This window comes from Oncorhynchus keta, chromosome 25 (genome assembly GCF_023373465.1).
Source record: "Oncorhynchus keta strain PuntledgeMale-10-30-2019 chromosome 25, Oket_V2, whole genome shotgun sequence".
Taxonomy (NCBI): domain Eukaryota; kingdom Metazoa; phylum Chordata; class Actinopteri; order Salmoniformes; family Salmonidae; genus Oncorhynchus; species Oncorhynchus keta.
The window spans coordinates 23,962,624-23,978,328 of record NC_068445.1 but is presented as its reverse complement, the minus strand read 5'-3'; the positions used below and the strand labels follow the sequence as shown (position 1 = coordinate 23,978,328).

The 15,705-nt window shown below is 46.2% G+C and overlaps 2 protein-coding genes and 1 long non-coding RNA gene across 41 annotated transcripts in view; 1 reads left to right on the top strand and 2 right to left on the bottom strand.

Moving 5' to 3' along the window:
• The window catches only part of LOC118371599 (voltage-dependent anion-selective channel protein 2-like), a 27,406-nt gene extending 12,962 nt beyond the window's left edge, over nt 1-14,444 (top strand). For both annotated transcript variants that reach the window (XM_052478978.1, XM_052478979.1), the window contains 9 exons: nt 1,071-1,186; nt 5,845-5,916; nt 6,449-6,498; nt 9,114-9,266; nt 9,461-9,513; nt 10,772-10,999; nt 12,199-12,349; nt 12,466-12,523; nt 13,525-14,444. In XM_052478978.1, the coding sequence (XP_052334938.1) occupies nt 1,075-1,186; nt 5,845-5,916; nt 6,449-6,498; nt 9,114-9,266; nt 9,461-9,513; nt 10,772-10,999; nt 12,199-12,349; nt 12,466-12,523; nt 13,525-13,616 (969 nt within the window). In that variant the 5' untranslated portion in view covers nt 1,071-1,074 and the 3' untranslated portion in view covers nt 13,617-14,444. The remainder of the gene's footprint in view (nt 1-1,070; nt 1,187-5,844; nt 5,917-6,448; nt 6,499-9,113; nt 9,267-9,460; nt 9,514-10,771; nt 11,000-12,198; nt 12,350-12,465; nt 12,524-13,524) is intronic.
• LOC127911700 (uncharacterized) lies at nt 9,459-10,758 on the bottom strand. Of its 38 annotated transcripts, none has more exons than XR_008078949.1 (6): nt 10,625-10,758; nt 10,492-10,548; nt 9,905-10,378; nt 9,753-9,847; nt 9,659-9,715; nt 9,459-9,544 (listed from the first exon to the last, which is right to left on the bottom strand). It is a non-coding gene; the product is annotated as an uncharacterized LOC127911700 (long non-coding RNA). The 38 variants fall into 38 exon arrangements; XR_008078969.1 differs by lacking the exon at nt 9,753-9,847 and having other exon boundaries at nt 9,848-9,923; nt 10,000-10,378; XR_008078973.1 differs by lacking the exon at nt 9,753-9,847 and having other exon boundaries at nt 9,507-9,582; nt 9,659-9,734; nt 9,848-9,942; nt 9,981-10,378.
• Nucleotides 14,440-15,705, bottom strand: part of ikbkb (inhibitor of nuclear factor kappa B kinase subunit beta) — a 37,242-nt gene continuing 35,976 nt past the window's right edge. The window contains 1 exon segment of the mRNA XM_052478977.1: nt 14,440-15,705. Coding sequence (XP_052334937.1) covers nt 15,646-15,705 — 60 coding nt within the window. The 3' untranslated portion in view covers nt 14,440-15,645.

The following is a 15,705-nucleotide window of genomic DNA, read 5'->3' as shown; positions in this document are numbered from 1 at the left end:
GGAGGAATTTGCTTTGGGGGTAACCAGTGAAATATACCTGCTGGAGCCCGTGCTACGGGTGGGTGCTGCTATGGTGACCAGTGAGCTGAGATAAGGTGGGGCTTTACCTAGCAAAGGCTTATAGATGACCTGGAGCCTGTGGGTTTGGCAACAAATATGAAGCGAGGGCCAGCCAACGAGAGCATACAGGTCGCAGTGGTGGGTGGTATATGGGCTTTGGTGATAAAAACGGATGGCACTGTGATAGACTGCATCCAATTTGGAGGCTATTTTGTAAATGACATCGCCGAAGTCAAGGATCGGTCGGATAGTCAGTTTTACGAGGGTATGTTTGGCAGCATGAGTGAAGGATGCTTTGTTGCGAAATAGGAAGCAGATTCTAGATTTAATTTTGGATTGGAGATGCTTAATGTGAGTCTGGAAGGAGAGTTTACAGTCTAACCAGACACCTAGGTATTTGTAGATGTCCACATATTCTAAGTCAGAACCGTGCAGAGTAGTGATGCTGGACGCACGGGCAGGTGCTGGTCGCGATCGGTTGAAGAGCATGCATTTAGTTTTACTTGCATTTAAGAGCAGTTGGAGGCCATGGAAGGAGAGTTGTATGGCATTGAAGCTTGTCTGGAGGTTAGTTAACACAGTGTCCAAAGAAGGGCCAGAAGTATACATAATGGTGTATTCTGTGTAGAGGTGGATCAGAGAATCACCAGCAGCAAGAGAGACATCATTGATGTATACATAATATATATAATGTGTTCTGTCAAATGTGAAGAGCTCAGAGGAAAGTGACAGTGCTAGTTTGAGTCACTCACAGTGGTGCATTGACTGATGATAACCATGCCAGTATAAGGCATGCAACTAAGAGACCGCTTCAGCTATCCTTTACAAATCCACTACCAACAAAAGGCAGCACCTACAACTCATTATGAAAAACACAAAGATTTCCTGTCCAGTTCAGCCAAAGCAGACCAACCTCACAGTACACCCACCACTAGCATTGTTGTGAAAATCGTGAGAGATTGCATGCCTAAGTCTTCTGTCCTTCCTTGTGCTCTTCCCCACATCTGAAGAGTCATGTCAGACAAAGGAGGAGAGAAGGCGAGACTGGTGAGGAAGGAGGAGGCGAGTCCAGCATCACAGGCCATTCAGAACAAAGGAGTTCCCTGTGCACCATGTTGCCACAAGGGTGAGTGAGAGCGGTGTGGAGAGCAGGAGGTGGGGAGACAAAGATGTCATCAGGGTTCCCTGGACTGTCTCAATAGATTGATCAATCTATCATTCAGATGTTACGGATGTTTAGCACGTATTAAACACAAGTGTCAGAGAGTACTTAAAGGATTTTGGAAATGAGGCCCTTAATCTACATCCCCAGAGTCAGATTAACGTTTGGATACCATATTTATGTCTCTGTCTGCGGTTTGAAGGAAGTTGCTAACTATTGCTACCGCAATTGATAACTAGCTTTAGCACAATGACTAGAAGTCTATGCTACTGCTCATTTGGTCGAAAATGAGTTAATGTATTTTTTTTTTACATTAAATACATGCTTAATCATGTTGACAAGTATCCTGCCTCTATTGTAGTATTGTGTTTTGGAGAACATGGGGGTCATGTTAGTAGTAACTGCAAAAAGTTACTGTTAAACCAAGGTAAAAAAAATATGTTTTTCTCAGTTCCACACCATGAGCAGTTACTGCCTTTTTGCTTGGTAGGGCAGATTGGGTATCTGTTAGCAGGCTCATGAAACGACCTCTAACTTCCTTCATAATGGACACAGAGACATAAAAATGGTATCCACAATTTCATCTGACTGGGGAAGTAGATAAAGGGCCTCATTGTCAATATCCCGCAGTATCACTTTAAGAAACACTGGGCTTTTTCCCAACAGTCCTGGTCGCTATTCTTGCCCTGTCCTTGTCTCCATTCCTTCACAACTATGGATGTGTGAGGACTTGATACGTAACATGGTACGTTACAAGCAACTCATCTGAAAGGGCATATATTCAAGTGGTCATTGAGGAAAAGAAACCACTGAGCAGAAAGAGACACACTGCCACAGCAAAGTCACCACACACACACACACACACACACACACACACACACACACACACACACACACACACACACACACACACACACACACACACACACACACACACACACACACACACACACACACACACACACACACCGGTCCTATATGAAAGCAGAGACACAGGGGACCCTGGTGACATTATGAAAGCTAGCATAGTGCAGTTGTGTGCAGTGGGGATAGTTGTTGAACCGACCAAACTCTGACTTAGGCTCACTGTCATTCAATAGCGCATAGTGGCATACTAGCTCGACGTGACGTATACTGTGATTGCTATATGGCATACATCTTCTTCCACATCTTCTTACGCTAACAGCTTCAACGCAGGCAGCTAACTACTAACAGCGCTAACTTAGGCAATGAAGTGGCAGGCTTTTAAAGGCACAGTTCACCCCAAAATCACACAGACTTTGATTTAGGGCAAACTATTCCTTTAATCTTAAGGTGGCTCTGATCAGGCTGTGCCATGTGGTTTCCTATTTATAGAGATGTTTACCTGGTATACCAGGGGTCAAAAGACAAGCAGTCCCTCCCCCGTAAGAGTCAATCCCATTAAGTTAAACCGTGCTAGCTAGCGGTTTGCTTATAGACTGATGTCATGAATAAATTGAGTTAAACCAATTGGCTTGCCTAGAGTGGGGATGTAGGGGGGAGTGAAAAGCAATATATCACAGGCCCAGTAGACCACATCAGAGCTACTGTAGCTGGCCCGGCCGTCAGTACTTGACAGTACATTGATTTTACAAAGCACACCTTTATAAAAGAGAATAAGATTCCCAAATTTAGCTCAGTGATAAGGCTCCAACACAACTTTGGAAACTACTTTAGTATGAATTAATGAATTTGCCATTCATACTGAATAGCCTGGTATACTAATGTGAATATTATTTAGGACACAGTCAAGGATTGTGTGAGCACCTTACCAAGAGGAAGGCATTAGTGGGCCTGTAGATCCACTAGTTAGTAGAAACTGTGTGGTGTATGTTGAAACCTTTCTAGAGCAGCGTGTGGTGTGTGTTACTGTGAACGCATAGATAGATGCTGTGTGGACACCGTGTCTAGTGCTAGATGCTGTGTGGACACTGTGTCTAGTGCTAGATGCTGTGTGGACACTGTGTCTAGTGCTAGATGCTGTGTGGACACTGTGTCTAGTGCTAGATGCTGTGTGGACACTGTGTCTAGTGCTAGATGCTGTGTGGACACCGTGTCTAGTGCTCGATGCTGTGTGGACACCGTGTCTAGTGCTAGATGCTGTGTGGACACTGCGTCTAGTGCTAGATGCTGTGTGGACACCGTGTCCAGTGCTCGATGCTGTGTGGACACTGTGTCTAGTGCTCGATGCTGTGTGGACACCGTGTCTAGTGCTAGATGCTGTGTGGACACCGTGTCTAGTGCTCGATGCTGTGTGGACACCGTGTCTAGTGCTCGATGCTGTGTGGACACCGTGTCTAGTGCTCGATGCTGTGTGGACACCGTGTCTAGTGCTAGATGCTGTGTGGACACCGTGTGTAGGCCTAGATGCTGTGTGGACACTGTGTCTAGTGCTCGATGCTGTGTGGACACCGTGTCTAGTGCTCGATGCTGTGTGGACACCGTGTCTAGTGCTCGATGCTGTGTGGACACCGTGTCTAGTGCTAGATGCTGTGTAGACACCGTGTCCAGTGCTCGATGCTGTGTGGACACCGTGTCTAGTGCTCGATGCTGTGTGGACACCGTGTCTAGTGCTCGATGCTGTGTGGACACCGTGTCTAGTGCTCGATGCTGTGTGGACACCGTGTCTAGTGCTCGATGCTGTGTGGACACCGTGTGTAGGCCTAGATGCTGTGTGGACACTGTGTCTAGTGCTCGATGCTGTGTGGACACTGTGTCTAGTGCTCGATGCTGTGTGGACACTGTGTCTAGTGCTCGATGCTGTGTGGACACTGTGTCTAGTGCTCAATGCTGTGTGGACACTGTGTCTAGTGCTCGATGCTGTGTGGACAGCGTGTCTAGTGCTCGATGCTGTGTGGACACCGTGTCTAGTGCTAGATGCTGTGTGGACACCGTGTCTAGTGTTCGATGCTGTGTGGACACCGTGTCTAGTGCTCGATGCTGTGTGGACACCGTGTCTAGTGCTCGATGCTGTGTGGACACCGTGTGTAGGCCTAGATGCTGTGTGGACACCGTGTGTAGGCCTAGATGCTGTGTGGACACTGTGTCTAGTGCTCGATGCTGTGTGGACACCGTGTCTAGTGCTCGATGCTGTGTGGACACCGTGTCTAGTGCTCGATGCTGTGTGGACACCGTGTCTAGTGCTCGATGCTGTGTGGACACCGTGTCTAGTGCTCGATGCTGTGTGGACACCGTGTCTAGTGCTCGATGCTGTGTGGACACCGTGTCTAGTGCTCGATGCTGTGTGGACACCGTGTCTAGTGCTAGATGCTGTGTGGACACCGTGTGTAGGCCTAGATGCTGTGTGGACACTGTGTCTAGTGCTCGATGCTGTGTGGACACTGTGTCTAGTGCTCGATGCTGTGTGGACACTGTGTCTAGTGCTCGATGCTGTGTGGACACTGTGTCTAGTGCTCGATGCTGTGTGGACACCGTGTCTAGTGCTCGATGCTGTGTGGACACCGTGTCTAGTGCTAGATGCTGTGTGGACACCGTGTGTAGTGCTAGATGCTGTGTGGACACCGTGTCTAGTGCTCGATGCTGTGTGGACACCGTGTCTAGTGCTCGATGCTGTGTGGACACCGTGTCTAGTGCTAGATGCTGTGTGGACACCGTGTCTAGTGCTCGATGCTGTGTGGACACCGTGTCTAGTGCTCGATGCTGTGTGGACACCGTGTCTAGTGCTCGATGCTGTGTGGACACCGTGTCTAGTGCTCGATGCTGTGTGGACACCGTGTCTAGTGCTCGATGCTGTGTGGACACCGTGTCTAGTGCTCGATGCTGTGTGGACACCGTGTCTAGTGCTCGATGCTGTGTGGACACCGTGTCTAGTGCTCGATGCTGTGTGGACACCGTGTCTAGTGCTAGATGCTGTGTGGACACTGTGTCTAGTGCTCGATGCTGTGTGGACACTGTGTGTAGGCCTAGATGCTGTGTGGACACTGTGTCTAGTGCTAGATGCTGTGTGGACACTGTGTGTAGGCCTAGATGCTGTGTGGACACTGTGTCTAGTGCTCGATGCTGTGTGGACACTGTGTCTAGTGCTCGATGCTGTGTGGACACCGTGTCTAGTGCTCGATGCTGTGTGGACACCGTGTCTAGTGCTCGATGCTGTGTGGACACCGTGTCTAGTGCTCGATGCTGTGTGGACGCTGTGTATAGGCCTAGATGCTGTGTGGACACCGTGTCTAGTGCTCGATGCTGTGTGGACGCTGTGTATAGGCCTAGATGCTGTGTGGAAGCTGTGTATAGGCCTAGATGCTGTGTGGACGCTGTGTATAGGCCTAGATGCTGTGTGGACGCTGTGTATAGGCCTAGATGCTGTGTGGACGCTGTGTATAGGCCTAGATGCTGTGTATAGGCCTAGATGCTGTGTGGACGCTGTGTATGGGCCTAGATGCTGTGTGGACGCTGTGTGTGGGCCTAAAAGCTGTGTTCTGTGTGAAGTTCTAGGTAGGTGCTGTGTTGGACCTGTTCTGCGTAGAATTGTGATGTGTGCTGGCTTGGGCGCTCCGTTTGATCAGCTTTTTGCCTCCTGTGCGTTAAAGAAGTGATGTTCTAGTATCAGAGATGCACCCTAACGTGTCCATCTCTCTCCACAGTCTCCATGGCGGTTCCTCCTGCATACTCGGACCTGGGAAAAGCCGCCAAAGACATCTTCGGCAAGGGCTATGGTGAGTCATCAAATAGCCCCCTCCACCACCACACACACAAGGAGAAAGGGAGGAGACACCTGCATATTTCATGTCTGTACGCTCTTAGGATAACTCCAACATCTGTCTCTCTCTCGCTTTTTCTCTCTCCGTCTGAAACCATAAACCTCAGCTGGTCATCCAGGACTGTGACCTCTAGCCTTTGATTTACAACCGTCAGGGGATGGGGGCAGGGACTCCCGTTATGAGTCACAGTGCCTCGTCATCTTTCTTTCTGACTATCAGATCAACTTTTCTGCAAATGTTCTTGTTTCACAACTGTGATGCTTGAAAGCTTGGCTGACCCTCATTGAAAACAGTCATGTAATTATGTATACAATAACGAAGGTCCAAATGTGGTTTGCTCCTCTATTTTGAATATATACAGTATATGATATATGCTTTTTATCCAGTGACTTTAATCCTGGTGTTGTAAGTGCCTTGCTCTACCAACTGAGCCATACAGGACCATGAATAGAGACATCATTTTTCTCTTCCCCCTCTTTCTCTCTAGGCTTTGGAATCGTGAAACTGGACCTAAAGACAAAGGCCCAGAGTGGAGTTGTAAGTACAACCTGTCTCTTTCATATTTTAGGATCGCGCTCTCTCTCTCATATTTTAGGAGGGTAATTATTACATTTGGGCTTCACTCGATCCGAGTGACCCATTCATTTGTGTGTTTGCGTGTAGTCTGGCAATATAAGCCCTAGCGCCTCAGGGCTGAGCAGGACAGTCAAAATGGCTGACTCACAGTCTGTCTGTTGGTGGTGTTTGTCTGTCTGTCTGGCAGACTGTTTAACTCAGCTTGGTGCATCACTGTCTATCTCACTAGAATCTCCTTATACGTTAGAACAAAATGGATCCCGCTCATAGCATTGCTGTTCCCTGAAACTGTCATTGTCCTCTCTTAAAAGTGTTAGGGGCAGCATTGCTCTGTGCAGGATTATTTAGGTTGGTGTGTCATTATCTTCATCTAATTTTCACCTGTACACATGTTGGATATGTATATTTCCAGTTTGGATAACTAATCTAACTCTCCCTCTGACTAAATTCAATCACCAAGGCTTCATGACATGCACTTTACTTGGACTTCTCCGAAAACCCAACCTTACCTTGTAAAATGAGATTGTACAGCTCTGATTCACAGTTCAAACACGTTGGTGCAGTGTTGGTGTCTCTGGTATACAATATGTAAATGGTCATCTGATCTTTCAGAAAGCGTGTTGGTGTCTCTGGTATACAATATGTAAATGGTCATCTGATCTTTCTGAAAGCGTGTTGGTGTCTCTGGTATACAATATATAAATGGTCATCTGATCTTTCTGAAAGCGTGTTGGTGTCTCTGGTATACAATATGTAAATGGTCATCTGATCTTTCAGAAAGCGTGTTGGTGTCTCTGGTATACAATATGTAAATGGTCATCTGATCTTTCAGAAAGCGTGTTGGTGTCTCTGGTATACAATATGTAAATGGTCATCTGATCTTTCAGAAAGCGTGTTGGTGTCTCTGGTATACAATATATAAATGGTCATCTGATCTTTCAGAAAGCGTGTTGGTGTCTCTGGTATACAATATGTAAATGGACATCTGATCTTTCTGAAAGCGTGTTGGTGTCTCTGGTATACAATATGTAAATGGTCATCTGATCTTTCAGAAAGCGTGTTGGTGTCTCTGGTATACAATATGTAAATGGACATCTGATCTTTCTGAAAGCGTGTTGGTGTCTCTGGTATACAATATGTAAATGGACATCTGATCTTTCTGAAAGCGTGTTGGTGTCTCTGGTATACAATATGTAAATGGACATCTGATCTTTCTGAAAGCGTGTTGGTGTCTCTGGTATACAATATGTAAATGGTCATCTGATCTTTCTGAAAGCGTGTTGGTGTCTCTGGTATACAATATGTAAATGGACATCTGATCTTTCTGAAAGCGTGTTGGTGTCTCTGGTATACAATATGTAAATGGTCATCTGATCTTTCAGAAAGCGTGTTGGTGTCTCTGGTATACAATATGTAAATGGACATCTGATCTTTCTGAAAGCGTGTTGGTGTCTCTGGTATACAATATGTAAATGGACATCTGATCTTTCTGAAAGCGTGTTGGTGTCTCTGGTATACAATATGTAAATGGACATCTGATCTTTCTGAAAGCGTGTTGGTGTCTCTGGTATACAATATGTAAATGGTCATCTGATCTTTCTGAAAGCGTGTTGGTGTCTCTGGTATACAATATGTAAATGGACATCTGATCTTTCTGAAAGCGTGGAAAAGCGATTGGGTGTGAATACCTCTGTTTCTGACTTAACTCTCTGCCTCTCTCTTCCTTTGCCTTTTTTCTGCTTCCTCTCTGGACTTCCATTGTCAGATGGTAAGGGTGTGTGTGTGTGTGTGTGTGATTGTGTGGAGCAGGCTTTTGCTCCCTGCAGGCTTTCTTGCAGCAGTGTCCCAGCTGATTGATACCATTCCCCCTACACTGCTAAAACTAACATCATTAACTCTTCTCCATAGACACAACTTTAGAGTGGTCTAAGTGGCCAGGCTACTGCTCTATAGGTTACTGGTCGGCCAGCGACTAGATGACTGTCTTGACCAACAAACAGGGTCTCTTCCCTCAGCTCACAGCCTTCTCCTAGCATCCTTTCGCCATTCACCTCTCCATGGATTCCACCAGTGTCTAACACAGTGGTCATCAACACAAGATTTGGTTCCAGCTCAGCACTAACACACCCGATTCAACTACTAAAGGTCTAGAGGATTAGTTGATTAGTTAAAGGAGGTGTGCTGGGTGGAACAAAAGCCTGGACACGGCCCAGGACTAATGTTGGTGATCACTGCTTCAGGGTATCTACCACTACTCAAAATAGTAACTACTGGCTACAACCAGTCATGCAAACCTGAGAGGAATTGCTTGGCAGAGATGTGGAAGGTGTGCTCATCTATTTCTCTCTCTCGCTGTTTCTCTCTCATATACATCTTTCTCTCTTCAGTGAGGTGTGTGTGCTAAGCTCTTGTTAAGACTACTCGTCTGTATCAGTTCCCCTTCTCTTTTCTCTCCCTTGCTTCATTTTCTTCTGCTGTGCTCTTTCTTTTCTGCTATTAACCATCCCTCATTTCCCCTCTCCTTCTCCAACCCCCCTACCTCCTCTCTCTCCCGCCCCTCTCCTTCCTTCTCTCAGGAGTTTTCAACCTCAGGCTCCAGTAACACAGACACAGGGAAGGCAGCAGGTAACCTGGAGACCAAGTACAAGGTGAAGGAGCTGGGCCTGAGCTTCACCCAGAAATGGAACACAGACAACACCCTGGCCACAGAGGTCTCCATGGAGGACCAGGTGAGTTTGAAACAAGTTCAGCCTAAAACCAGGTTACATGACACTTAACCATCCGACAGCACTTGATATTGACTTATTCAATGAAAACGGGTAAATATACACAACGTCTGAAAGTCACTACTATTATTAACCATATTGTTTTGTCTTCTGTTCAACGATATGTGATATATCTCCTCTATCCTGTATGTCTGTAGCTGGCTAAGGGCTTGAAGCTGGGCCTGGACATGTCGTTTGTGCCCAACACCGGGTAAGCTGATCACTCACTGATAAATCTTTACCTCCCCGCCTAATCTTTACCTCCCCGCCTAATCTTTACCTCCCCGCCTAATCTTTACCTCCCCGCCTAATCTTTACCTCCCCGCCTAATCTTTACCTCCCCGCCTAATCTTTACCTCCCAGCCCAATCTTTACCTCCCCGCCTAATCTTTACCTCCCCGCCTAATCTTTACCTCCCCGCCCAATCTTTACCTCCCGCCTAATCTTTACCTCCCAGCCCAATCTTTACCTCCCCGCCTAATCTTTACCTCCCCGCCTAATCTTTACCTCCCAGCCCAATCTTTACCTCCCCGCCTAATCTTTACCTCCCAGCCCAATCTTTACCTCCCCGCCTAATCTTTACCTCCCAGCCCAATCTTTACCTCCCCGCCTAATCTTTACCTCCCCGCCTAATCTTTACCTCCCAGCCCAATCTTTACCTCCCCGCCTAATCTTTACCTCCCCGCCTAATCTTTACCTCCCAGCCCAATCTTTACCTCCCCGCCTAATCTTTACCTCCCCGCCTAATCTTTACCTCCCCGCCTAATCTTTACCTCCCCGCCTAATCTTTACCTCCCCGCCTAATCTTTACCTCCCAGCCCAATCTTTACCTCCCCGCCTAATCTTTACCTCCCCGCCTAATCTTTACCTCCCCGCCCAATCTTTACCTCCCGCCTAATCTTTACCTCCCAGCCCAATCTTTACCTCCCCGCCTAATCTTTACCTCCCCGCCTAATCTTTACCTCCCAGCCCAATCTTTACCTCCCCGCCTAATCTTTACCTCCCAGCCCAATCTTTACCTCCCCGCCTAATCTTTACCTCCCAGCCCAATCTTTACCTCCCCGCCTAATCTTTACCTCCCGCCTAATCTTTACCTCCCAGCCTAATCTTTACCTCCCCGCCTAATCTTTACCTCCCCGCCTAATCTTTACCTCCCAGCCCAATCTTTACCTCCCCGCCTAATCTTTACCTCCCCGCCTAATCTTTACCTCCCCGCCTAATCTTTACCTCCCAGCCCAATCTTTACCTCCCCGCCTAATCTTTACCTCCCCGCCTAATCTTTACCTCCCAGCCCAATCTTTACCTCCCCGCCTAATCTTTACCTCCCCGCCTAATCTTTAGTAGTGCACATGAACATGAAGGATTTTGAAATAATCACAGCACCAGTATAGACATAATACGGCCCATAATGTCACATGGAGCCCGACACCCCCTCTACTTTTATCTGGCCCCTTCCTCTCTGTCTGCAGTAAGAAGAGTGCCAAGCTGAAGACTGGCTACAAGCGTGACTTCATCAACTTGGGCTGTGACCTGGACTTTGACATGGCCAGCCCCACGGTCCACGCTGCTGCTGTGCTGGGCTACGAGGGCTGGCTGGCCGGGTACCAGATGGCTTTCGACACATCCAAGTCTAAACTGGCCCAGAACAACTTTGCCTTGGGATACAAGGCTGGGGACTTCCAGCTCCACACCAACGTGTGAGTACCACAACTCCTAACCTTAACCTTTATTTCTACTCATAACCACTGACCCTAACTACTACCCTTAACCACTATCCCCAACGCTGACTATAACCTAACCACTATCCCCACAACGCTGACTCTAACCTAATCACTAACCCTGACTCTAACCTAATCACTAACCCTAACCTAATCACTAACCCTAACCTAATCACTAACCCTAACCTAATCACTAACCCTAACTTAATCACTAACCCTGACTCTAACCTAATCACTAACCCTGACTCTAACCTAATCACTAACCCTAACCTAATCACTAACCCTAACCTAATCACTAACCCTAACCTAATCACTAACCCTAACCTAATCACTAACCCTAACCTAATCACTAACTTTACCTAATCACTAACCCTAACCTAATCACTAACCCTGACTCTAACCTAACCACTGACCCCACTAACCCTGACTCTAACCTAACCACTGACCCCACTAACCCTGACTCTAACCTAACCACTGACCCCACTAACCCTGACTCTAACCTAACCACTGACCCCACTAACCCTGACTCTAACCTAACCACTGACCCCACTAACCCTGACTCTAACCTAACCACTATCCCCACTAACCTAACCACTGACCCCACTATCCCTGACTCTAACCTAACCACTATCCCCACTAACCCTGACTCTAACCTAACCACTATCCCCACTAACCCTGACTCTAACCTAACCACTATCCCCACTAACCTAACCACTGACCCCACTAACCCTGACTCTAACCTAACCACTATCCCCACTAACCCTGACTCTAACCTAACCACTAACCACACCACTGACCCCACTAACCCTGACTCTAACCTAACCACTATCCCTGACTCTAACCTAACCACTATCCCCACTAACCCTGACTCTAACCTAACCACTATCCCCACTAACCCTGACTCTAACCTAACCACTATCCCTACTAACCTAACCACTGACCCCACTAACCCTGACTCTAACCTAACCACTGACCCCACTAACCCTGACTCTAACCTAACCACTATCCCTGACTCTAACCTAACCACTGACCAGCAGAGGATGTTTTCTCCATGCGTTTCATTATTTCTATTACTTCTGTGTTACATTTGCCAACTGACCAGTCATGATCCACCAGAAGTTGATTTAAAAGCTATGCAGCATCGTACTGAATAAGTCAATGGTGTTTTGTCCTCTCAGTAATGATGGTACAGAGTTCGGCGGCTCCATCTACCAGAAGGTGAACTGCCACCTGGAAACAGCCATCAACCTGGCCTGGACGGCCGGCAGCAACAACACACGCTTCGGCATCGGAGCCAAATACCAGCTGGACAAGGACGCTTCCCTGTCTGTGTGTACCACACATACATAACCACACAGAACCACATACCTGTCCATAATGCCAGGACTAGAACCACACAACCAGCCAAATGCGTGCTTGTCTCACCTGTCTGTCTCCCCCTGCAGGCCAAAGTCAATAACGCCAGTCTAATTGGAGTCGGCTACACACAAGCCCTCCGGCCAGGTAACTCAAATCACCTCAACCTTTACCTGTATCTACCAGATGCCGAGCTACATCTGTCTATCTACAAACCTTGACTATTAGTACCAGAGGAGTTGTTTAGAAGAAAGGAATAGGTTATGTCTACTCTATAGAGTGAACAAAAATATAAACCAACATGTGAAGTGTTGGTCCTTTGTTTTATGAGCTGAAATAAAAGATCCCAGAAATGTTCCATATGCACAAAGCTTATTTCTCTGGAATTTTGTGCATATCAATAATATGATTAAACAGCATGATCATTACACAGGTGCACCTTGTGCTGGTGAGAATAAAAGGCCACTCGAAAATGTGCAGTTTTGTCACACAACACAATGCCACAGATGTCTCAAGTTTTGAGGGAGAGTGCAATTGGCATACTGACTGCAGTAATGTCCACCAGAGCTGTTGCCTGAATGTCATGTAAAAAAAAAAAAATTCCTCAAGATGTACATGGTAAAATTGCCACTGTTTCAGCATGAAAATGCAAGGCCCCATGTTGCATAGATCTGTACACAGTTCCTGGAAGCTGACAATGTCCCAGTTCTTCCATGGCCTGCATACTCACTAGACATGTCACCCATTGAGCAAGCTTTGGATGCTCTGGGTCGACATGTACGACAGCGTGTTCCAGTTCCCACCAATATCCAACAACTTTGCACAGCTATTGAAGTAGTGGGACATTCCACAGGCCAACTCTATGTGAAGGAGATGGGTCACACTGCATGTAGCAAATCATGGTCACACCAGATACTGACTGGTTTTCTGATCCACCTACCTAACCTATTTGAAAGATATCTGGGATCCATAGATGCATATCTGTATTCCCAGTCATGTGAAATCCATAGATTAGGGCCTAATGAATTTGTTTCAATTGCCTAATTTCCTTATATGAACTGTAACTTAGTAAAATATTTTATATTTTTGTTCAGTGTATATGAAAGGAGCAGTACTTTCTGTGTTAAGACTGGTGTCTCTCTCTCTAGGAGTGAAGCTGACTCTCTCAGCTCTGATCGATGCGAAAAACTTCAATGCAGGCGGTCACAAGGTTGGCATGGGCTTTGAGCTGGAGGCATAAGGATGGAGGGAAGAGAAGTGGATGAGAGAAAAGAGCCTCAACGACACCTGACACATCTCCACCTCTGTATGCCACACACACACACCTCCCAAGTCTTTTGGCCGGAACCCTGCAGCCCTTGGCACCCTCTGAGACCTCCAGTACCGTTGAAGCCAGTTGTTTTTTTTGGTTCACCATCTCCTTAGCAATACCAGTACAAACCCTATTCACCAGATGGTATACTATTTATGACTACTTCATATAGGGCTCTGGTCCAAAGTGGTGTAATATATAGTCACAAGTCAACCTTGTGTTCCACTTCCTCCCCAAAAGCAGACATTTCTCCTTTTTTTTGTGAGATGGGATCGTAGGCACCTTTTTAGTAGGGTTTTATTGTGTGGTATAATTTCACTTTGCCTGAGATCATGTATTTAATTTACTTTTGACTTGAATGAGATAGACAGTCTGTCAATCAAAGCCAGTAGGGACTTGTTTTGAAGGAACAATTTATTTTTACATTTCATGTTCCCCTGTCCCAGATATATATATATTTCTGTGGGCAGATGATCACTTTCAGTGGCAAACGAGCATACTGGAATAAGATGGGTAGTTTAGAACTCTATTCAAAATGGGGGACTGGTTGATTTTCTTTTTCCAAATTCTCTTCTTGTGGTTGAGTTTTGAGAAGACGAGGCATGTGTGGGTATTTTCAAAACCTGTCATGTTTATTTTTTTGCCATATTTTAATTCTATCTACCACATTATGTTGTGTCTGTGTTTGGCAGAGGGACAGTTGTTGATAGGTGAAACCTCAAACTGACTTTAAGGAATAAAGAAGAATGTCAAACACTGAGTGTCCTGTATTTGAAATGAATACATATTTTGTTTAAAGTCATGTCACCATATGTTGAGCATTCTTATTGATCTGTGGTGGTTGAAGTTTAATTCAACCAGATACACGTACTTACACATAATAGACCACAGTTAAGTAAAATAACCCAACCAATTAATATACTGCAGTAAATGTTGCAATATCAATTATTTAAAAATGTTAACAATTAAAAATAAGTATATACACACAGGATATTCTGCATCAGTCTTAGTAATGTACATAGAGATCCAGCATCAGAAGATATACAGTTTCAAACCAAAAAATCCCCAAAGGCCCAGTTCTAACTGTTATAGTATGCAGGGTCCTCCCCAGGATTTTTTAATAACGTTGTGCTGCCGGGGAGGCCCGGGGGGAGGCCCGGAGTGAGGCCCGGAGTGAGGCCCGGAGTGAGGGGCAGCGATATTTGTGTTTAACACCTGTAACTGCCATTTCCTGCAATCTAGACCCAAAAATGGTCCTATATGATAACAAAGTAAAAATATATGTTTTACATAGTGGCACAGCAAGTCCACAATGGGGCCTCTTTTACATTCTTTGGGGGGAACTGTGAGACTGGTAACTGAATATAAAAGCTACAGCTTAAAACCTTGGTCAGAGAATATTTTGTGGCACGCATAAAAACATTTTTGAAAGATTAGGAATCATCACCAGGGAACAGACCAGACTTTAGAACCAGTACCACCAGGACTTTAGTAAAGAGGACAACCAGTGAGATTGTTTGGTTTTGATTGGACCAGGTTTAAATACAGCTATGCCAGTGGTCAACATTTTCCTCATTCAAACCTACACCTTTTAGAGCAGGATTTAAGATGACCCCAATACACCAGGGTATAGATTACAGCGGTGTTGCACATGTTAATATCGGCACGCCAATGAGCCTGAAAAATATCAATGTTGGCTCAATCCATTCTTTTTGGAGCACCCCCAAGAGTCAGTGTCAAATTGTGCGATGCAATCTGCTGCAGTAAGTCTTCCCCGCCACACAGCGGCAGCAGAGGACCACAACAGGGGGTCTGGAATGGGACGGCTCTTCTGTTTGACATCAGTTTGAGACAGAATCATCCCTTAACCTCAGGTCTAACTCCAATCCTTAACATGACATTTCTGACCCGGTATCAGTAACTAGGGGAAACCCTGCCTCCGTGGGAACCAGTAGAGTCAGGAAAGATCAGAGGAAAGGTCCTGTCCTTCACTCAGCCACGTCCACTCTCTCAGCAA